Source organism: Cupressus sempervirens, chromosome 2, assembly GCF_028749045.1.
Source record: "Cupressus sempervirens isolate cs-2001-9-10 chromosome 2, ASM2874904v1, whole genome shotgun sequence".
NCBI classification, from domain to species: Eukaryota; Viridiplantae; Streptophyta; class Pinopsida; order Cupressales; family Cupressaceae; genus Cupressus; species Cupressus sempervirens.
The window spans coordinates 710098907-710122405 of record NC_143119.1 but is presented as its reverse complement, the minus strand read 5'-3'; the positions used below and the strand labels follow the sequence as shown (position 1 = coordinate 710122405).

At 35.7% G+C, this 23499-nt stretch overlaps 1 protein-coding gene across 2 annotated transcripts in view; it reads left to right on the top strand.

Moving 5' to 3' along the window:
• The window catches only part of LOC149575349 (uncharacterized protein YGR266W-like), a 50589-nt gene that overhangs the window by 21044 nt on the left and 6046 nt on the right, over nucleotides 1–23499 (top strand). Inside the window, exons 4-5 of one of the 2 annotated variants that reach the window (XM_089815116.1) lie at nucleotides 13060–13289; nucleotides 13479–13634. In XM_089815116.1, coding sequence (XP_089671242.1) covers nucleotides 13060–13289; nucleotides 13479–13634 — 386 coding nt within the window. The remainder of the gene's footprint in view (nucleotides 1–13059; nucleotides 13290–13478; nucleotides 13635–23499) is intronic. The other variant, XM_089815117.1, reaches the window with a different exon arrangement.

The following is a 23499-nucleotide window of genomic DNA, read 5'->3' as shown; positions in this document are numbered from 1 at the left end:
AGCATAAGTGGTTCAAATTTTTTATGTTTGGGTTTCAAATGATTTGGTAGTGCTAGGATGCCTATGGGTGATAAAAGAGTAAAACTTTTACTGTGTCTATTGTTCCTTATGAAGCACAACTTTGCTAAACGATAGGGAGGATGTTGAATTATAATACAACGAACAGCAAATGGTATTTGAAGAGGGAAATGACAATGATTTGACAAATATGATACTCTGTCCCCTAAATGGCACTATCCATATTTATTTGCAAAGGAAAATGTAATAGGTCATACAATCAGAAATAATTTAGCGAGTCAATCCAGGATTCAGTGCTGCTGTATCTGTCATATCATCTTACACCTCAGGCTATAAGTAAGGCAATTATGTATGCTCAAACTTTTTATGAATTTGTTACTTCTTATTTTTTCAATTTATGACACACTCCAAGACATCTCTTAAACTGTAAAAGCTATAACAATGTCCCACGACAAATAGTGCTCATTAATTCTCAAAATGCAAGCATCTAACATTCTAACACTAAGCAAGCCTTGCTACTAAAATAAGGGATTGTTTAAACTTTAGACATCCGATATAAAATTATGTGCATATTTGATGATAATGCAGAATTCAATGTTAAATAATTAACCAAATATCTGCACCATTTTTAACCATATAGAAACTCTCTGCACACTAAGAAGATGAAGAGATTACTCATCAGATCTGAAATCCTCCCCTTATTATCTGTATCCAAATATCCACTGGATTGATGGATGAGACTCGATAAAAATGTGGATTCGTCCCCTTATTATTGCAGCACATGTCATATATACAGAATAGGAACAACATCAAAGCTGTTTAAAAATTCAGGATTAACCAGGGTTCTGTCCTTTACAGTTTAAAGATGCCAGCGCAGTTTTTTCTTTGAAAGCCAGAGGTTCTATATGTAACATTGGCTGTTCTGCTGTGGTAATAATTGTGGTTTGGCAAGAGAGGGGGTTATGGATCTGTTTGCGACAGTGGCATTTACAGTTTTATTATGACAGCTATGGTTTCATCCTGCAAATTGTCAGATTTGCTTGGAAGCTGTTGAATGTTCAAAAAACATCCAAGAAATTGCTTCAAGTTGCTAAGAGTTGGTTTTGGAAAGTTCTTCATCTTGTTGTTTTGAGGATGAAATATTTCATTTAGTTGGACGGAAATCTTATACTACAAAGTTCTCAAACATGCCACAGAATCATAAATGATGAGAATATAGACTACACAATATCGACATTGCTCTGAGTGTATTAGGCATTTAACAAGTGTTTGCAGCTTGATCAAACAATTTGGATGAAGAGAATGTACACGATCAGTGGTTGTGTCTCTTGGTTTTGTAATGTGTCGAGTCATTATATATGACTCTAGATTGCACTATGAAATGTAGCATACAATAGATATAGAGAGAATCATTCTGCAGTGATAGGTAAACAGAGACGGTTGTAACAGGAGTTGAACACACTGAGATTAATACAAAAGATCTCAATGAAAGGGGAGACAACTAGTGCCAAAATCCTTTAAGCGTTCAGATATTTCCTAGGAGGACGACCAAATGTATTGGTGTATGGTGTATCACTGTGTTGCAGGCAAGGTCACATGAGACAAGAATGTCCAAGTACATGGTTTCCTGGACTTTATTTTATATGTACAAATTGATCTTTTGATTTGCACTGCAATTATGATAGAGGAAGGATCATACACAAAAAAATCTTTGAATTATTAGACTCACATCTTCCATTTCTTCCACTCAAAACCCTTTCCTTTAAAGCAATCCATAGGAGCATAGCACACAATGTGAATTTGCATCCTACACCTTTTTCAGTTTCATTATTTAATTATTTAAAAAAAAAGATTTTCTCTTTATTTATTTATTTTTGATCGGTAATATTGGGTGGATATTTTGCAACCGACAGTTTTGGGTAAAAATCTAGTCGCAAAATAGGATGACTAGCCACTGCGTGTGAGACAGAGTCTCTCCTACCTTAAAGGGAAGGCTCCCCCTTCTCACCGTCCCTTGGATCAACTCAAGGTAAGCAAGAAGTCGATTTTTTATATAAAATGGGTGTTACCAATATCCTTTCTTCTTAACTTTCAAGAAAGAATCCACTTACTCATGGAGCAAGTAATCGGTAGGGTGAATCTCTAACTACACTTCTATCAAGAGCTTGAAACAGTGATACCAATAAACCCTTACTAACTCAAAGGCTAGTTAAAAATGTACTGGTTTGGCTCTAAGTCCAGTCCTACTTCTATATGAAAGCTTTACAATTAGGGCACAAGGACTTCTAAAAGTGAGAATATTTAACTATTTTGCAAATTAAGAAGAAAATATAAGCTATAGACAAAGCTTCTAGCTATACATTTTCGCAATTGCTCCTGGTCAAAGCTCTGGCTTCAATTGTTTCTTAACTCTTTTCAATTCAATTCACTAGAACAATTACCAATAACACAAGACAATATGAATCAAAGACAACTTGGATGAATCATAGATAAAGCTTACAATTCACACAAATAACAATCTCACTTAATCAATGTTAAGTCTCGAATGCTCCTTTGTATTCACTTTCTCTCAAAATGGTGCTTACACAAAGACAGTTCTGCTGGCACAATTTCTTCAGAGCTCTCTTGCATAAAAGATAATGATAATTTTACAATGAGGGGGCACTCCTTTATATAGGCAAAGAAGTTGAGAAAAAGGTGGAGGAAAAAGTGAGAGCAACTCAACCAACTTTGACCTAGTCTAACTACAGAAAATAAAGGGTTACATTCAACTGTATGTGCAACTGCACATGCAACTCACATTACATGTTTTCAAGTACGTATAACTCGCATTACATGTAATATACTTTTTCATGTAATGCATTCTAAACAACTATGAACATGAAACAAAAACAACAATCTTAGAGATTGTTTCTTAGTGCTTTGAATTTGACAATAATATCACACATTGTGGGAATATCAACAATCTCCATAGTCTTCAATATGGCTTCAACTCTCACTACATTCTCATATGCTGATTGCACAACTTTGGAATTTACTGTTGTAGTATCTAACAAGTGTTTTGTCAAAGATTTGTACAAAACAAACTTGTTCATCGTGTGTGAACCAAAATCTTTAGAATTTACATCAGCATTGATCCTGATTGTATATTCTGAATTTGCTCTCTCCACTGTCAAAAGGTTACCAAAATCATCAGTAACACGGCATCCCATCTGTTCTAAATCATAAGTAAGACTTGTTTCAATTGCTTGACAATCTTCAAAGGCCACTTGCAATTTTGTGATCAGCTTTCTTAATGTCTCCTCCTTGTAACCAATGAGCCCTTGAAATCTGAAGAACATCTCACATGATGAAAGAATATCACATGAGATCATAGCATCCAGACCAAATTTTATCATTTCATCCCAATCATCAAGGATTTCTTTCAGGTTATTTGCTTCTAGAGTCAAAGAAGAAATTAAGTTTTGTTCTATTTCATTCATCTCTTTGACACGCTTAAGAATTGCAAATGTCTCTATGATAGCTTAGACTCCTTCAAAAATGATTTCTTGTATCCAAGACTTGGCAGCTTCAATTAACCTTTTCTCTTTAGATGTTTGAGATTTAACAACACTCTGAGAAGATTGTTTCTAGATAACCTCATTTAAACGAGAGATCTCCTGTTTTAATTGATTCTTCTTTTCCCAAAGTTCATGACTACTTTTTGATACGTTTGTCAATGCATCTTGAGCATCTTGCAAATAACCCAAGCGAGATTGCTTTCCAACTTCAACTTTAGTAAACTTGTAGTCAGAACGAGTAAGTTCCTTAACAGGTTTATCTACCAAAGGCTCAACTATCTCAACAAATTTGGTTTTATCAGAATCAACTAAAATTCTAGAAACAATCTTATCTTTCAAAGGTTTGGATTTAGTCTTCTTCACAGGAAGATTGTCAGGAGGAATAACCGCTTTCCTTCTCTTTGTTGTTATTCTTCTCAACCATGCAGGCAGGCTGAAACTTTCATCTATAGAAGTAGGTATAGTGGAGACCATTGGCATTGATCCAGATTGTATATCTGTATTGACTGAGTATGATTCAGTTTGTACCGTTGAAGGCATAGGAACCTGTTGAGAAAACTCTGTCATGAAAAGTTCAAATCCTATCAAAGATGTATCAAGTTGGGAAACTTGACCATTGGTAAGAGTCGAAAAAATCTAAAAACACATTTGCTAAGTGATCATATTGTTCATGTGCGGGAACACGAGGAGCAGCAGATGAAATAGGAAGAGCCATGGTGTTAACCTTCGAGACTGGAATGAAATGAGTGAAAACAATAGAAAAATGAATCTACATCATCATCAACCTCCTGCAAAAAGGGTTCTTCATGTATAAAAGACGTACAGGCTTGTGTAGGCTTTGGGGGAGATGTGATCATGATTTCCCCTTCTTCATTTGAAACTTCTTTATTAGATTTTGTTTCCAAATCCTCTTCTGATTCTGCCACTAATTCTTAAATTGACTCAGAAACTTGAGATGTTTTACTTCCTTTTTTGCCCTTCAACTTGAATTTGAGGGAACTGTTGGCATTTGAAGATGAGACACCATCTTTCCTTGTAATCTCCAGTTGTGATTTCTTGCCAGGAGGACCAAAACTTCCACAATCCAGGCCCATCTTAGGTTTTACTCTTTTAAGGCCTTTACTTTTCAACCATTTGTTAGTGTTTACTGGGATGGATTGAAACCTGTCCATGATAGATGTACCTTCCTTTTGTTGCCGTTGAATAGGAAAGGGGCGCTTCTTATCAAAGCCAGCTTGATGAAATTCCGGATCAAGGATGTCACCATCATCTTCAACTTGAAAATCTGAAGGGATTTCCAACATATTAAGATCAATTATCTGCTGCAAGGTTAATCTGCAGTAATCCATCTCCATGATGTCAAGTTTTGTTCTCATATTAATCTAAATGTCTTCAATGCGATGAACATGAGTATAGGTTCTTTTTATCTGAGAATTCATTTCTCGATAGTCAAAATCAAACCTAGCCTTGAACTTTTTCAATGTAATCAACTACAATTTTGCTTCCATATTCTTTGCTTCAGGCATAGAAACAATTGAATAATTGCCAATAGCCAAAGGCTTAACTAAGGTAATGCCAAATCCGGGCCTATGTGAAGCATGCTGATCACTCTGCACATCCATGAGCTGTCTAGCTAGCTCCATCAGGACGATTCGATCTGTAGCATACCTAGGTGAGGTATATGGATCTCCCTTGAAATATCCAACTCTCAAGTATGTGAAAGTAGGAAGCTGAAGAAAAATACAGCCGTACTGATTTACCTTCTCCCATGCTGCATTAGATACTCTCTTGATGGACAACTGCTTATCAAACAAGCACCTGAAATGTTCAAAGAAGGCATCTTGGACTCTACTGAAGTGGAATTTACTATTTGCCAAAGTGTTCTGGTCATAGTAATCCCAAATAGGAACTTGAAAATGATCTCCTTTGGTAGAAAGACTAGAGAAAGATCCCATAGCAGCAGCGATGTAGACTAGATAAGAATTCATATATAAAGGCACTGACGTTTTCACATTACATATCTGTTGGCAGAGTGCAGTACTGATAAGTTCTCCCCAAAAGATTTGTTCTTTATTCTCCATAATTTGAAAAATCAGAAGAATCTTTAAGGCCACAAATCCTGCTGAGAAGGATGATGAGATCCTTGTACTCTTGTTTGAAATTTTACCGATGAACAATCTTTGGCCATCTGGAAAAATTGCTTCTTTTATTGTCTAACTAGTAAATGTTGACATACTTCTGATAATTACTCTTTTGCTCATTCCAACAAGCCAATGATGATTCTTTAGTCAAATCAGCACATTCTGATTTACGTGGAACTTTGAAGATTTACTCTATAATCTCAAGATCAAGGCTAATGATAACCTTGCCGTCAACATCTTTAATAGTCTTCGTCTTGGGAGTAAAACGCCGTGCACATCCATAAACGAAGTCAGGTTCTATAGCCACCATAGGAAACATGGATACCAAATGAATGTTGCTTCTCCTAATGCGCTTCATTTCATGACTAGCCGGGGCTTCAATTCTTTGTAGAAAATCAGCCACGTCTACATGACCAATCTTTGTGTCCAACACGTTATCCAAAACAGATGTGACTGAAGGAGCTGCATGAGCCAATTCTTTATCATATTGATATTTCATTTTGCCTTTGGACTTGGAATGCAAGGAGATATCTTGTGCTTGTGCTGCAACACAAAAATCCTAAAACATAAACACATCATCAGAGGGAACCTCCATACAAGTGAATTCTGGATCAGCAGTGAAGATTCAAAAATGAATTGGAGACTTCTTAAACCCATCAAAGTAACCTCAAAGAGAAAAGCATATGCATATGCAATGGAATGAAAAGCGGAATGAAATGATATGAGAGTGTAAAAATGGAAGATGAAATGAAATGGAATGGAATGAAAATATGTAAAGGTGAAACGCATGGGAATGCATGCAAAATGGAAATTGCTGATTTCAAAAGTGACTTAGTGTTTTCAAGGCTTTATTGTATGAAAAATGAGTACATGTAAATGCAACATGTAATGGGAGGTGAAAGGTGAAATGAGATGCAAACGCAAGTGAATGATAAACTTTACATGTATGTGCGAATGAAGGTCAAGATGTAAAGCATGGAATGAGGCAAAAACATGTATTTACTCATGTAAGCGCAAATGCATATGAAGAGGTGGAAATGAAAAATGGAGGCGAAATAATGAGTTTTATAGTCACTTTTAGGGAAAAAAGAAGTTAAAAATACACGGGAAGCGAAAGTGATATCCTTTTTGACTTTCCAAAATGTGACTTTGAATCAAAATTGGACCTTTTAAATGCAACTACACGTAAGGCATTTCGTGTAATCGTGTCGTGCAAATGGAAGCGAAAAGTGAGATGGATGAAAACGGAAGCGAAAAATGGGATTACATGCATGTGCGGATGGCAAATGAGATGGAAAACATGTAATTGCATTTCGTTGAGTGAGATGAAGTGTAGTGACATGGAAATGGAATGTGAAAGATGACGATGCTTTCGCATGAAATGAAACAAAAAAAAAACTTCTAACTTCTCCAAGTGGAGAAAAACCAGCAAACAAATGCAAAACACAAAACACAAAAGAAACAACGTACCTTCGAAAATAACTCAAACATGCCAAGATGCAATGCACTTCAAAGATCAAATTCGAAATTTGGACTTGGGAAAGAACCAAAAACATGAAAATCAATGAAAACTTCATATTTAAAGGGAAAATGCACTTTCCATGGCAAAGATCTTCACAAATGGCAATCATATAATAATTTCATGCATAAAATCAACAAGATAAGCATGAATTAATTGCAAGAAGGAAGAAGTCCACTTACATGAAGATTAAGTGCCAAATAAGAAGGAAAACGATGCTCCAATGTTTGAAAAATTCTTCAAAAATGGTGAGACCTTTTCCAACCTTGCAAATTCGAATGGAAGAGGGCAGCAAACAAGGAGAAATTGTTGCAATATGCCAAAACGTGCCCTAAAATCTCTCCATATTCCAACGTTTTTAAAGATATAAACTCATAGGACGTTTTTAGAAAAAATGTGTTTTACCATGAATCTCCAAATAAAATGTTTTGGTGTTTAAACACCAAAATGTGAATCAATATGCAATGTAATCACCCAAAAAGAGCAAATTGATTCATCTTAATGCAAAAACGTCAATCAAAAGTGAAGATTTTTGGAGTTTTTTACAAAAATGTGCCCTAGATTTGGACTTTGAAAAATGATTTTCAACTTATTAAATCCATCTTTGATGCAAGCAAACTCATCACAAAGCCAAAATGCCTTGAATGAAGAAGATTTCGTGCAAATCCATGAAGAAAAACTCCAGATATGGCCAAAATCGGGTTCTTGAGGAGCAAGTGCATATTTTCTTTCCAAAATCAGACTTTTTGACGGACATTACACATTTTAAAATATGTCTTCCTCCAAAATTGGACTTTTTGGAGTCATATGCATGTTTTAAAATATACCTAAAAGTGAAATCACACTTTGTGGAGTGCATAGCACGTTTCAAAATGTGCTCATGGGTAAAATCAGACCTTTTGAGGTCACTTGCACATTTTAAAGTGTATCTCACCTTTTTGATGCTTAGGCATAAAAACTTGGCTTTTCATATCATAGCATCAAAAAGGTATACTTATTGTGAACTTTTGATGCAATGACATGAAAAGTTTACTCCAAAGTGAATTTTATATGTAATGGCATGTAAAGAGTCCACTTTTCATAGTTTTTACATGCAATTGCATATAAAAAGTCCACTTTTGAAGCCTTTAAGTCATGTAATTCACTTAAAAATATAAAAATGTCACCAAATGGGTCAAAAAAAAATTCATTTATCATATTATTAAATATAATACATAAACATCATTTTAAGTTTATCGGGAGACCCGTCTCCCCCCTAAAAGTCGCATCTCAAAGACTTTTCGCGTCTCCGGAGACCTCAAAAAAGGTTGGAGACTTCATGACGAAGTCTTCTGAAGTCTCCCCGTCTCCTAATCCAAAAAGTGAAGTCTCCTCGAAGTCTCTTGGTAAAATATAAATGTAAAATATAATATTAAATAATTTTATATATTTTAGCTCTCATTTTAATGTTTTTAATACAAAAATCAAGACCACCGACAATTTCAATGATTAAATCATTTAAAATATTTTATTTAATAAATTAATAACTTTAAAAACATTAGAAACATTTTTTAAAAATTATTTTTATTCAACAATTTAAATGATTAAATCATTTAAAATATTTTTGGAGAGTGATGATTTTTTGGAGAGCATGATAGCTGAAGACCTTGAGATGAATGATCACAAAGTTGTGGAGTAGATGATAGTACCATCGACATACTAATACTAGATATATTTCTGTTTTTTGTTTATTGTACAAAGTGTTCATTTTTGTTTGCATATCGGCAATTTAGCATCAAACTATACTTTTTTGAATTTAAAATTTGAATATGTAATGATAATCTCAGCGATTGTCAATCTGATATGATGGTGATCATATGCAATATTCGAAAAACAAATATGTTTATGAGATACAATATTGTGATCATGTGAGTTTTGAAATCTTTGACTTTATGAGTCTATTTTAATTTTTAATGTGACATTACTGTTATTATTTACTTTAGTCTTACAGTATTACTATTTTCAAATTTTTTATTTACTTTTAGTATTAGACTCTTTAAACTATTAAAAAAATTAAAAAAAAAAAAATTGCCATCTCCAAGTACCCCTGTCTCCTATTTGGAAAATTGCCGTACCGGTACCGGTACCAGTACCAATACCAGTATCGGAGACCTCGAAGTCTCCCCGTCTCCTGGTGACCTTGTTTTAAAGTGACATTTAAATAAGTATTTGATTTTTAAAACTAAAAATTTAAAAATAAACTATATAGTTATATAGTTACTTTAAGTGAAAAATTAAAAAGTAACTCAACTTAAAATTATAACATAAAGTGTACTATAGTCACTTTAAGTTATAAATTTAAAATAAAAGTAACTTTGAAACATAACAAAAAGTGAGTATAATGTTATATTTTTCAAAAAGTGAATGTCAAATTGAAAATATAACATCATATTTTTAATTCGTGCTGTTGCACCTAAAATGTCCACTTTTGAGGCACTAAAACGGGCATAACTCTTGACTGACAACTTCGATTGACCTCTAGGTTAGACCGAATTGAAGGGGAAAACGAAAAGCATAACGTGAGCAAAACCAAAGGACTAAAAACAAGCAAACGCAAACTCAAAAGCAAAGAACAGACTGTGAAGGCTTCAAAAATCAAGCCAAGGCTCGACAAAAAGAAAAACGAAAAAGACTTGACGTAGGCTTTCAGTAAAACAATTTGATATACGAATTGAAATGGATCAATCGATCAACATTAAGCAATTGAATATCAAATTCAAGCTTAGAGAAATGCGAAACTAGCTTGAAAAAGTTTCATGCTGTTACCAACATTTTGTGGTGACAAAATGCAGGACAATAGGTAAGAGGCCGAAGCCAAGATTAATTATTATGTATTATTATTAATTATTATTTTATTAAGTGCGAGTAGATTTGAACCCAAGACCTTTTCGATAAGAGGCTCACAATTTACCGTTGTGTTGTAGTTGTAGGCTCTTGCCTGATTTTCTCTTTAATTGCTTCATCAGCTTCATCTTTTATTAATTTCAACAATTCTTGGGAGGATACAGTTAAAATAAAACTAAGAAAACAAAACTGGACAGCTGGTAGAAGTATTCTTCATCTAAGTGAAACAAGCCTTCTGATACATTGCAGAGATCTCTAATGCACTGCAACAGCTTTAACAATGACAAGGATTGATAAGGAAAATTTTGTTCCTAGACATTTATGACATCATAAAAATGCGTGGCATGATCAAATGACTAAGATGGAGAGTGGACATGAACAATGGTTTTGTAATGTATTTAAAGCACTGCAAATGACATTGTTTGTGGCATGATCAAACAACTAAGATGAAGAGTGGACAAGACCATTTGACCATTTGTTTTGTATTGTATTAAGCCTTTAAGGCATTGGAAATGACATTATTTATGACATGATTAAATAACTAAGATGAAGAGTGGACATGACTATTGGTTTTGTAAGGTATTAAGTCATTGTAGTAGACATTGAATTGTTGTTTTAAAACATAGAAAATGATAGAGACAAATATAGAGATAGTATATGAGGAGACAGTTGTATAATGAAATGTAATAGAAACTGATATTGAATCAGGAAAAATTTATTCCTAGACATTTGACATCATAAAAATATGTAGCATGATCAAATGACAAAAATGGAGAGTGGACATGACCAATGGTTTTGCAATGTATTAAGGAACTGTAAATAACATTGTTTGTGGCATGATCAAACGACTAAGATGAATAGTGGACAAGACCATTTGTTTCATATTGTATTAAGCCTCAAGGTATTGTAAATGACATTATTTATGGCATGATTAAATAACTAAGCCGAAGAGTGGACATGACCATTGGTTTTGTAATGTATTAAGTCATTGTAGTTGACATTGAATTGTAATCTAAAACGTAGCAAATGATAGAGACAAATATAGAGGTAGTATATGAGGAGATAGTTGTATAATGAAATGTAATAGAAACTGATATTGAATAAAGATAGATTGAATATAAAATGTGTTATGGGTGAAATCAAGTATCCACTTCAATTCATTTGATTGTTAATTTGATACTCTCTTCTATATTAGCTCTAACTAGGGTCAATCTTGGAAGTTGATGGAATTACATTGGATTTATGTTGACAGTTGGGTTCAAACTTCATTTAGAAAGGATATCCCAAGACTTGAATGAGAAACATGACCTTATTATAAAAAAGCCTGATCGTAAGAAGTAAGAAAGTAAATTTAGCTGTTCAAAAGTAAGAAAATATGTAAGGTAACTGAGAGTTGAGAAAAGTGTGGTAGTGGACATTTACTATAAGGACACTAGTAATTGTATTCTCTGTAAATCACAAATTAAAGGGAAGTTGTAAATTGAGAATTCAAAGATGATTTCTACACAACAGGGAATTCAGTTGCTCAGAAGTCAAGAGAACCTGTAACTGATATTTGATAGAAGTGTGATAGTAGCAATTCACTGTAAGAACACTTCAAAGTGAATTCTTTGTAAATGACAAATTTACAGAAGGATAATGCAAGTTGTCAATTGACACTTCGAAGATGGTTTTCCACACATCAGGATAATTCAATGTGTCCACGTATATGTTTACATTTGAATTTAGTTGTTTTATTTGTGTTACATTTCCAACAACAAATACATACTAATTTTCAATGTACCCCAAATTCTAGTAATATCATTTTTCAAGGTACAAGTGAAGTAGATGCAGCATTTGATTTGTCAAAAAAAAACTAGCATATTATAAATTGAAATTTTTTAAATCATAAAGCAGGTTAATATTCGGGTATTGTGGAAGTGGTTGTATTAACCATACGTTCAATAATTAAGGAACAATTGTCTACAAGAAAACTTGATGTGGGAGGGCACAGGTGAATAAGCAATTGCCACCACTAAAAGTATGTTTTCTTTAAATTTTGGTTTGCTTTGAACTTCTTTGGCATTCCTCTTAGTAGCTTTGCAGCATTTCCCTCCATGTTCGACATCAGTGCCTAAATTTCTTAAGGATGATGATCAAATTACATATAAAGCACTATGTGGAAACATGGACAAAGCTCGTTAACTGTTCACTACAAAATGCGAGGAAAAATTGTGGTATCATGGAATTCCATGATTATAGAGCACACTGCTAAGGCTTCATCAGGAATTCAGCTGTTTGTTTAAAAAGATTTGTTTTATTCTATAATAATTGCTTTATTTTGTAAAATACAACTCCTTTAGTATCTTTGTTCTTTTCGCTAGCTTTATTTTTGATATTTTTGTATCCACCTTAATATTGAAGATTGCATGCAGCATTTCTGAAATATTTATTTGAGGCATTGATTTGATTGAGTTACAAATCTCATTTTAATGTCTTAAAAAAATATACATTGAATACTTACGGAATTGATTGATTTGCGGTGAGTTCTATTTGGGAACTTAAACAACATATGTTTCCATGGATGAGGAAATATTTTAACTGCTAAGATAGTATAGAGTATGTTTATTACATAAATAAATGTAGTCTTATTTTGTGATGGTGGCACCATCTATTTGTGACCATGGTGTCACTTTAAATGCATTTTTATTAATATCTTACTTTCTCCTTGTTGCAATTTCGGAAAAGTTTTATGAGCTGCCATGGGTTCAAATAAACCCATGCTTCCACTAGCCATTTTTGCAATTTCCAATATGATGTAAAGTAGATTAGAAAGAAAAGACCTTCTTTTGTTTCCTTAAGTTGAAGTACAGTATTTTATCTCCTTTTGGAGTATATCTGTTCTTGGCATCTGCAATGTTCTCATGGCCTGCAGGCAATCTACTTTGAACTTTTGTAGGTGATGTGCACTGTGGTGGGCATTCAATTGGTCGCAAAGGAAACGATATTGCATTTTATCAATTGACAACTAGTGCCATAGCAAATAGGCCACTCCCAAAGGCCGTCTACTATACTTTGCGCCTAGCAGAGCAATTGGGAAACTTGGGATCGATGTACACATTCAAACATCATGACTGGACGAGGGCTCGAAACTATGGCATTGTGCAGATCAAGAACCATAGAATCCAGGTACCATTGTTATGGCTGTTAGATTGCATGAAAAAATCAAAATGAGCCTTTTTATGTTATTACATTTGCTGAAATTAAATGTATGCTGGAATGTTTCTAGTTCTGTCATCAGAGAAAATATTAGGTCTGGTGAAGAATGAAACCTTTTCTTAACTTGCTTACACTTCAAAGTTCATTTGCATTATATAGCTGCTTAGTTGCTGGATTTGTCCCAGACAGACCGGATCCGGGCTTGGATGGCCGCGGATCCTAACGGATCCAGAGGTAGAATCAAGGATCCTTCTTGGATACAAGCCACAACTCGAGGATCTAGCGTGGATCCACGACAATACAAGGCACAAAAATGTAAAACAATGGGCCCAAGTTAAATTTCTAATGTTTTTTTTGCTTCAAACCCTAAAAACGACCTTTTTATTCATGATGCAAGTTCATTTGCTCTCTATTTTGTTCTCTCATTTTGCTCTCTCATAGTTGCTAGTTTGAAGTAAAGTGCTTGGATTGGATTCAATTATGAGGTATGCTAGATCTATAGATCCATACTAGAATCATAGACTCATACTATGAAATGCTTTAGTTTTAGATTTATGTATATTTCTCTTATTTTTCAGTATACACACACACAAATGAGTCCTCCACAAATCATAATTGGGGAAAAATATTTCTGAATCAAGGATCCGATTCACGTGCCTGAATTGGATTCGTTTCATGAATCAGCAACAAATTATAGTTTTTGTAGCAAAAATCCTATCTATTTGTTCTCTATGTTTCCCGGGATTGTCCCCATTTTGGGGACTTGGGGACGACCAGAAACATTTCCAAGCTGTCCCCACCCAAGCAAGAAAATCAGAAACCCGTCCCCAAAAATTCGGAAATGGTCAACATGTTTCCAGATGGTGTTCACTGTCCCGGGGACTCTGTAGCCGTTTCCCATTTGTCGTAGGGACTGCTTGAAGTTTCCAATTTTAAAATTAAATTGAACTCAAAAAAATTGATAAATGGCAACTTTTTGCCCATTCGCAAGCCCCACATCAAAATAATAATTTATGTTAATATAACGTGTTGAAAGTTTATTTTTTTGGAAGCCATTACAAACTTAGTATCCAACTATGACTGAAAATTCAAACTATATCTTTTGTTCAACAAACTAGACCTGACAATGATTATACATCAGACTTCTATTTAATCATAATTTTCACACCCCAAAAATCTCTGACAGTTTGATAAATGATATCTTTCATACTTTTATTTGGGGAGTTATTTGAAATTTGCGATGTGTTTCCATAATTATGAAATGACATCCCTCTTAATTTGCATTCGCTCTTTTTTTTGTTTGTACGACCACGTCTCCTCATTTCCAATAGACCTTTGTTAAATTTAGCGGACATCATCACATAATTGCCAAAATTGAACCCAACTCTAAATTTAATACTCATAATTAAATAATATTCCTGCCTCTTTCTTTGGTTATCAATGACTTAATATCATCATTGAGATCTACCATATTCCTCCAGCACGTGATTGCCGTTGTTTTAAACCCCATAGCAGCCGTTGCGTCTGCCACCTTATTTCCCTCCCTGTAAATGTGCTGCAAGTGGACACTTTCCATCCCTCCTAAAATCTGCTTGATATCCATAATGATATTTTGAATATTCCATCCTGGTTGGGAGGCTCCCTTGACCATATCGATGATTAATTTGGAGCCCCCCTCAATTGTTATTTCCTTAATTTGCATTTCCCTAATCAGCTGAAGGCCCCAAAACAATGCCATTGTCTCAGCCAGATTATTGCTTCCATTTCCCACTTTTCCAGAATAGACCAACAATGCATCACCATTCCTGTCCCGCAACACTCCTCTCGCCGCTCCTATACCTGCTCTAGCAGCACCATTGAAATTCAGTTTGTAATGTGAAAGGGTAGGTGGTCTCCATCTTGTTTGTTGTCTCTTCAACATTTTTGAGTTATCAAAGATGAAAAAATCCTCATGACAGCCCCAATTTTCAGCAATTAGTCCTTCTTGTCTACTTGGTTCCTCCTTTGGCATCTTACATTTAGCCACTCTTAAATTTTCCTTCAACAACTTCTCCATTATTCCAAAGACCACCTCCATCGGTTTATTCTCCTCCCTAAATATTTTGTTATTTCTTTCTTTCCATATGTGCCAGCAAACATATGGTGGAACCATCTTCCATAGAAAATTCAATCTAGGGTGAACAAAAGGACAGCTCCAATTCTCCACAAATTGTCCTAGATTGTCCTTCATAACCCAGTTCAACCCAAATCTCTCCCAGACCCTATTCCAAATCACTAAGGCAAACTGGCATTCCAGAAATAGGTGAGTTATGGTTTTCTCCTTTTCCTTGCAGAGACAACAACGGTTTGTAATATAAAAGCTTCTTTTTTTCAAATTGTCCAAAGTTAAAATTTTGCCATGTTGAGCTGTCCACCAAAAGAAATTAATTTTAGGAATAAGGTTACTAATCCAAACCTTACTTCATAATTGCGGGCAGGGATCCTTGCTAAATAGGTGTATGTAAGCCGATTTAATTGTAAAGCTACCACTTGGAGTTAAATCCCAAGCCGTAGTATCCTCCTGGAAAAATACAGAGGGTCTCTGTTCCTCCATCAACTCTTCTAATTCCTTGAGACGTTGAATGTACTTTTGAGAGTAAGTTTCCTTACAAAGCTTCCTCCACTTCCTCCCTTGGTCAATATAATCTCCAACTTTACTTCCCACATCTTCTTTAAGCAACCCCATTAACCTTCTAAATTTGTTGAAAACCAACGGTTTCCCTCCCATCCACTTGTCTTCCCAAAACCTAATGCTAAAACCATTTCCCACAATCCACCTTGTCCCTTATCTTAATAATCCTCTACTTCTGACTATATTCATCTAGATTTTAGACCCTCCAGAGAGGTGATTTTTAAATATATTCCAATTGAAAGGGAAATTTGACAGATATTTAGCTTTCATAATCTTACCCCAATCCGTATTGTCTTCTCCTAATCTCTAGCCAATCTTCGTGAGTAGAGCCTTGTTAAGGTCTCAAAGTCTTCTTACTCCCAACCCCCACTTATTCTTTAGTTTGCACACTTCCTCCCACTTGACTAGACTCACTTTGTTTTTGTCCTCCGTCCTTGACCAGAGGAAGTTTCTTTGTATCTTCTCAATCTTCTCTGCCATGTTGTGGTTAATTTTGAATAGGGACAAGAAATAAAAGGGGATACCTTGGAGAGCCGTTGAAAGCAACTGTAGTTTTCCAGCATTGCTTAGTATCTTCCCTTTCCATCCTGCAAGTTTCCTCTGAATTCTCTCCACTATCGTGTTCCAGAATTCATTAGTCACTTCTTTAGTGGTTAGTGGTAATCCAAGATAAGTATCTGGAAGGCTGGCTGATTGGCATTCCAAAATATTTCTTATCCTCCTTTGTAATGAGGCATCCGTATTAAAGAAATAAATCTTACTCTTATGGTAATTGACTTGCTGACCTGAGCTTTCTTCATAATTATGTAGTATAGTCTTCCAAGCTTGAGCCTCTATAATTGAAGATTCTCCAAATAGGAATGTGTCATCAACAAATTGCTGTAGGACTTTAGTATCTGCTGTAGTAGCAAGCTTAACCCCTTCACAACCAGTATTCACAAGTTTATAGAAAGACCTCCCTAGAACTTCAGCAATCATAATGAAGAGGTAGGGGGAAAGTGGGTCATCCTACCTTAGTCCTTTCTCTGCTCCAAAGTTGCCCTAGGGAGAACCATTTAAGAGAACAAAATATTGAATTGTGCCAACCATCAATTTGATCAGGTTTATAACTTTGTTACTAAAACCCACTCTTTCGAGTACCTCATAAAGGAAATCCCACTTAACCTTATCATAAGCCTTGGAGATATCCAATTTGAATTCCATCCCTGGTTTTTTGTTTTTCTCTATTGAGTGAATAACTTCATGTGTGGTTATAGCCGCATCTAGAATCTGCCTTCCTGGGACAAATCCTTTCTATGGACTGCCAATTATTCTTTCCAAAAAAGGCTTTATTCTATTCACCAAGACTTTAGCAAATATCTTATAAATAGTGTTACATAAATTGATAGGTCTAAAATCTAGCAGGGACATTGGTGTGGGGATTTTAGGCACTAATGCAATAAAGGTCTTATTGATCCTTTTTAACATCTTTCCTGTTTTGAAAAAATCTCTAGTAGCTCAGACCAATTCAGGTTTAACAACCTCCCAGAAATGCTGAAAGAACGCAGGGGGGAACCCATCCAGACTCGGAGCCTTATAAGCTTTTATAGAAAACACCGCACATTTCACCTCCTCCTTCGTGATATTGCCAAGAATGTGGTTGTTCTCCTCCATTTCTAGTGCTTGTGGAATCGTATTAATCAAGCTTCTTCTGATCACCGGATTCGCAGCTTTATTTTCCTTGACATAAGCCTTTGTAAAGTATTCCACCGCATGTTTTCCCATCTCCTCCTGATCCTTAAAGACCCTTCCCCCTTCCCCATCCAGCCTATTAATAGTGTTTCTTCTTTTATGGTTAGAGGCTGACCTGTGCTTAAGCCATTGAACTCTTGATCTTTGTTTCCAGAAAATTTCCTCCCTCAAGAGAATATCCTTCCACTTTTTTCTATACTCCTCTTCCTGAGTTGCATTGTCCAGGTTGATCCCTTCAGCAATCTCCCCTTGGAGTTTTTTAAGCTTTTCCTCCACTTCACCTTTAGTTTTGAACAAGTTACCAAAAGAATCCTTAGCCCAACTCTTCATATTCCTCCTTATGTTGTCAAGTTTTTGGGTCAGTCTGTACATCGCAGTGCCATCTATCCTTATATTCCACCAGTCTTGAACTCTCTCTTTGAATTCAGGGTGAGATTGCCACATTATTTCATATCTGAAAGGTTTTGGCCCACTTTTCAAACCATCCTCCCACGGGAAGATTATAGGGGAATGATCTGAAGCCGTTCTTATAAGATTCTCAAGATGAGAGTTCCCAAGCCTATTCCAGTTCCCTGTCACCAATAACCTATCACCAATAACCTATCCAATCTAACCTGGATAAGGTCCTTTCCCTTTCTATTGTTAGTCCAAGTATATGGGTTCTCTCTCAGTTCCACATCTATAAAGTCCATTCTGCTCATAAAATCATTAAGGTCTTGCAAGCTTTCTGGGCAGTCCCTGTTTCCACCCAATTTCTCCGAATGATATGAGGGGTATTAAAATCTCCCATACACATCATTTGTTTATCCTTCATAGTTTCAATAATCCTAGCCAATTTATCATACGTTTCCTTCCTTCCTAGTTTGCTATTAGAAGCATAGATATTGATCAGCCCCCAACAATGAGTGCTAGAATGGAAATCAATAAATATAATTTTTTTATCCTTCCAAACCTCTATTCCCTTCATGGAGTTCAAATTCCACATAGTAGCAATACCCTCTGAGGCACCATCAGCATCCCTATGTAGATACTCAGCACCCGGCCAAATATGACTAACTATTTTATCAAAACTAGCACTAGACTTTTTAGTTTCTTGTATTAAAACAGTCAACTTTTTCCTGAAATATGTATTGTTTCAGAGCATATTGCTTCTGAGGGTTATTTAACCCCCTCAAATTCCAAGAGAGGAATTTTATTTCTTACCTCTAGCAACTGTCTCCAGTGTAAGTTGCTTACCACTAGCTACATCCCTTGCTGCTTGCTTTGTCCTGGTTGCTCTGGTAGATGGTCTTCCAGCTGTCCCACAGGCTCCTACATCTGGTTTTTTTCTCCCCCTCTTCTTTTTCTGAACCTCCCATTCCCCATTATCCTCATCATGTAGTGGGGTAGGGCTAAGCTCCATCTCAGCCTTATCAATGCTTTCCATCACTTTTGCTGCAATCTCTGCTGGAGAAGCTTTAGCCATCGTTAATGGGGTACACACTCTCTCCTAAGTATTGCCTCCTGCAGCTGTAATTTCCTGTTGGCTGTCACCTCCCTGAATTGCTGGGGAACCAGGAAGAGGGTGGGGAATCTCAATTTCACCTTCCTCCAGCAGTGTCCCATCTCCAGGCCCCCCCATGGGTGAACTCAAGAGTTCCTCTAACTCCCTTCTAAAGGGGTATTCATCCATTTTCTTTTTATCCTCCAAGGCTTTCCTCTCCCTAGGGACATTTTTGTCTGGAGTGGAAAGCACTAGGGGAATCTCCATAGAATGAATTTCCACAACCTGTTTTGGGGCATCCGAAGATTCACCCAATGTTTCCATAACAATCCCTGGAGAGCCCTCCTTCTGTAATTGGATCTTGCAATCCACAATAAGGTGTCCAAAGTCACTACATTTTTGGCAGAACAAACTCACATTTTCATATTCTATAGGTTGGACTTTCTCTCCCCATTTAGTCTTCAATGTAACCACAGTGGGGAGTGCTTGATTCAAGGCTACATTCACACAGAACCTTGCATAAACCAGCCGTGTTTTTTGCATAGTCACCTTGTCCGCTGTGACAAAATGACCAAAAGAATTCCCCACCACCTAAGGATCTTATCATCCCAAAATTCTAGGGGCAGACCGGGAAATCTAACCGAAACCGGAGCAAGTTTGTTCAGCTCTGCACTAGCATCAAAGCCTAGATGCCATTTTGTTAAGGTCAGACAATGCTTCCCATAATACTAAGTACCAAAGAGAATGAGGTTGATATCCTCCTGCGAGGTGAACTTAAAATAGAAGGGGCTGCTAGGCATTGCAGGGACACCAACACTGCCCCTAACCTTCCATCTCTGACTGACCCATTTACGCACCATCTCGATTGTAGGTCGAAATGCTACAAATCTGCGAACAACACACAGTTTAAGACCAAACGTCACATTGTCCACCAAACAATCCGGGAGGGAGATCATAGGGCCATTTTGACCATGGGAAATCTTGGGATCCTCCGTAAGGACATTAATCTTCGAGGGGCCAACAAGCTTGTTCTTCCAACTCGATAGTGTATCATCTGTTAGCTTCTGACCACCCTTCAGCGGACAACCAACAGGGCCTCCACAATCCAAAGCAACAATGTCGGCAAGAATCTCCCCATTGACCCCAATGGTCCCACAACCATCCAATTTGTCTTCCAAATCTTTGCAAAACGCAAGCACGAGTTGTAGATCCGGGCAAGGAGGCAGATCTAGAGGCACAGGGCCCGCCATCAGCCAAATTCAAAATTCAAATTCAAAGTTGAGTGGTAAAGTTGCAGAGCTAAAACATATTATATATATGGTTATTTATATTACTAATATATATAAATATGTTAACTAGTGATGATTAACCGCAGAGACATGTCTCCTCTCTAATTAATAAGCCTTCATTTGCATTTGCAACACAATCAATTACAATGGCAATTGTTAGTACATTTGCAACAATCCTATAAGTTCGCATGGTATCAGAGCCAACTGCAAATTTAACAAAGAAAACACAGAGGCTTCCTCAATGGGTGATTAAATACAAATGGTATTGAAAAAAAAAAGACAAGGAATTTGAGGGTGGATAAAAGCATTGAAATTTTCATAAAACAACAGAAGGGAAAAATAAGCAATTTCTTTAAAATAATTTAAGCACCCTTATAGAATCAATAAGATAAAGATATGATTGTGATCTAAATAAACCTCATACCTTACTGAAAAGTGAAAACGATCATATATGTTAATAAAATAGTCCCTCTTGTGCTACTTCACAGTAATATTTTCAAGCCTTTCCAAGCAGGAGTTTGTGTTTATAAATGAGGATTGCAAAGAAATCCTTCATCTGGGAAAATATGGCGAAAATGATAAAATGAAATGAATTGGGATACTAGAATAGAATAATAGGTTCAAGTATCTATTATATTGCAGATGTCCAAGGCAAGTCTTAGAATTGCAATGAGCTAAACTATAGAAGGGAAGGAATCTGATATCTTCTTAATCCTAATGCAGATATTTGTAAAATCATTTACCATGATAATCAAAACCAATATTATGGATCATAGCTCATTCGTTCGACCGTTTATGCATAGACTAAAATATTTTGGAGGAATGTGTATATAATGATTTATTCATATTTTAAAACTGCCAACTTGGTACGCATAAGAGGAAGTACGCAAATAGACATTGAAGGTAGAGCCCGCATCATAGGGCAAGTCATAAGAATATTATATGCAGGACCGAGAAGCAAGAATATCTTGCAACAGGTCCACATCATGGAGTCATGAAATAAGAGGAAACATGTAATGCATTGGCAAGACCGATTACAAAAGGCAAGAAGACAAACTCTTGGGAAATAGAATTTGACATGGCAATCAATGTAGAGTCCCTGTCATTGCACATTGGTGGGCCATAAAAGAATAAAGGATAAAGAAATAAAAAACATCGATGGCATTGGATATAATAAGCCTCCGATCAAATATATGAAAACTATCAACACAACATTTAGACATCATTCCCTGTAATCTTTACTTCATTGTTTGTAATCACATCCATACAAACAATATCAAGTCTCCTTTCTTATTTGTCAGGTCAGCCCCATCTCACTGATAAGTACGGGTTGTCAATGAAGCACAGTGGGTTCCGTAGTGCAAGTTAGGAAAGTGGTGCCACCATTAAAATGTTCCTTACAGAGAATTTTAGGATTTTACATGTCATTAGCTAAGTGGAGATTAAATGAAACAAGATTAATATAATGTGATCCATCATGAGTTATAAGAGGTAAGTTCAAGTACGATTATCTTTTAATTACTATATGTTGTCATATCTTATAAAGTACGTGTGACACATTTAGATTATTGAAAAATAAAATTGAAGAGCTATATTATAATTATTTTGTTGTTAATAAAAGGCATGAGTTAATTTGCTAACATCCAAATTAATATGCTATAAGAGCTATTTGCCTTGATCTTTTTCCTATGGAAATGTTACTGTAGGAGGAGGGAGATTGAGAGGGAGACTGACAATTGGGGCAACCTTAAAAGAGAGGGAGCATATAGAGGATATGATTCAGTCAACCTTTGGTGATCTTGATCATATTAATTCAGCAGGAGTAAACCATGTTATGATGGATTCACTAATGATATAAATTTGGAATACATAGATTGCAAGATGTGCTTAATATAGGTCTAATCAAAAGATCAAACAAATATCTTTGCATGAACAAAGGAAATTTGAGTTGTTGTGAGACATTAATGAAGCCTTTAAGAATTCATTTGAACCATCTAATGAGTCTCTCTTTGATGAATGAAACTCGATGTATGAGTTGTAGATTTATACATGTGGGACAATATACTCAATCAAGATATTGGCATATTGTGGACGAGTTTGAGAAAATGGAAGCACATGTTCACTTCTTCTGTTAAGCTAAATGAATGTTTGGACCTTCAATGGAGGAAAAGAGCAAGTTGGAACTTAGAAAGGAGTTGTCATATTTTAATAAAAATGAGTGGAAATTTTATATTGTGGGGGGAGTAATAGTCATGTTCCACTTCCTCTTGAACCTTATTTAGAGGGGAGATGTTCCATTCTCACATAATCTAAGAAGACAATTTATGAATCTTCATGTGAAGATAAGTATTCTTATCTTTTACATTTATCTCTCTCTTAATTGTAATTCTATACATACTATAAGGCTTATTTGCCTTTTTCTTTTCCTTGTTTGAAGATGTTCTTACAATAAAAGAAAATTGTTACTTTACACATGCTACCAAATATTGTGCAGACTCAATCTAATGGTGGTAGCTCCAAAGACTCTAATGATCAATATGGATAAAGTGAGTCTTGAAGCAAACATATTTGATGATTGAGATCATGAGATCCTTCTATATTAAGAGGGAGTATGACACTTCTTTTAAAGAAATGTAGGGGCTTAGAAGATTGATACTCAGTGAGAGTCTAGAAATACATGTGTGACTGCATGATGTTGATGGGCCTACTCCTATGTATATCATGAGGAAGTGATGACTTATCACTAGAAAATCAAAAAATTGATATCAGATTCAGAGTGAGTCTGACAAGAATCCTTCGGGGGAAGAGAGCCTCTAAGGGAGTAACTACTGGACTTGACTTCCCAGGATCATTGTTCAGAGGGAGAATTTTCGAGGTGCAATCCTTTGTGAATGATGTCTTGTCTATGAGGAGAAGTTCAAAGTGAAACTCCTTGTAATGCATTCTTCTTTGTGAGAGAAAATTAAGGTGAAAGCCTTTGTACCACCCTCTGACTAGGTTTATGGT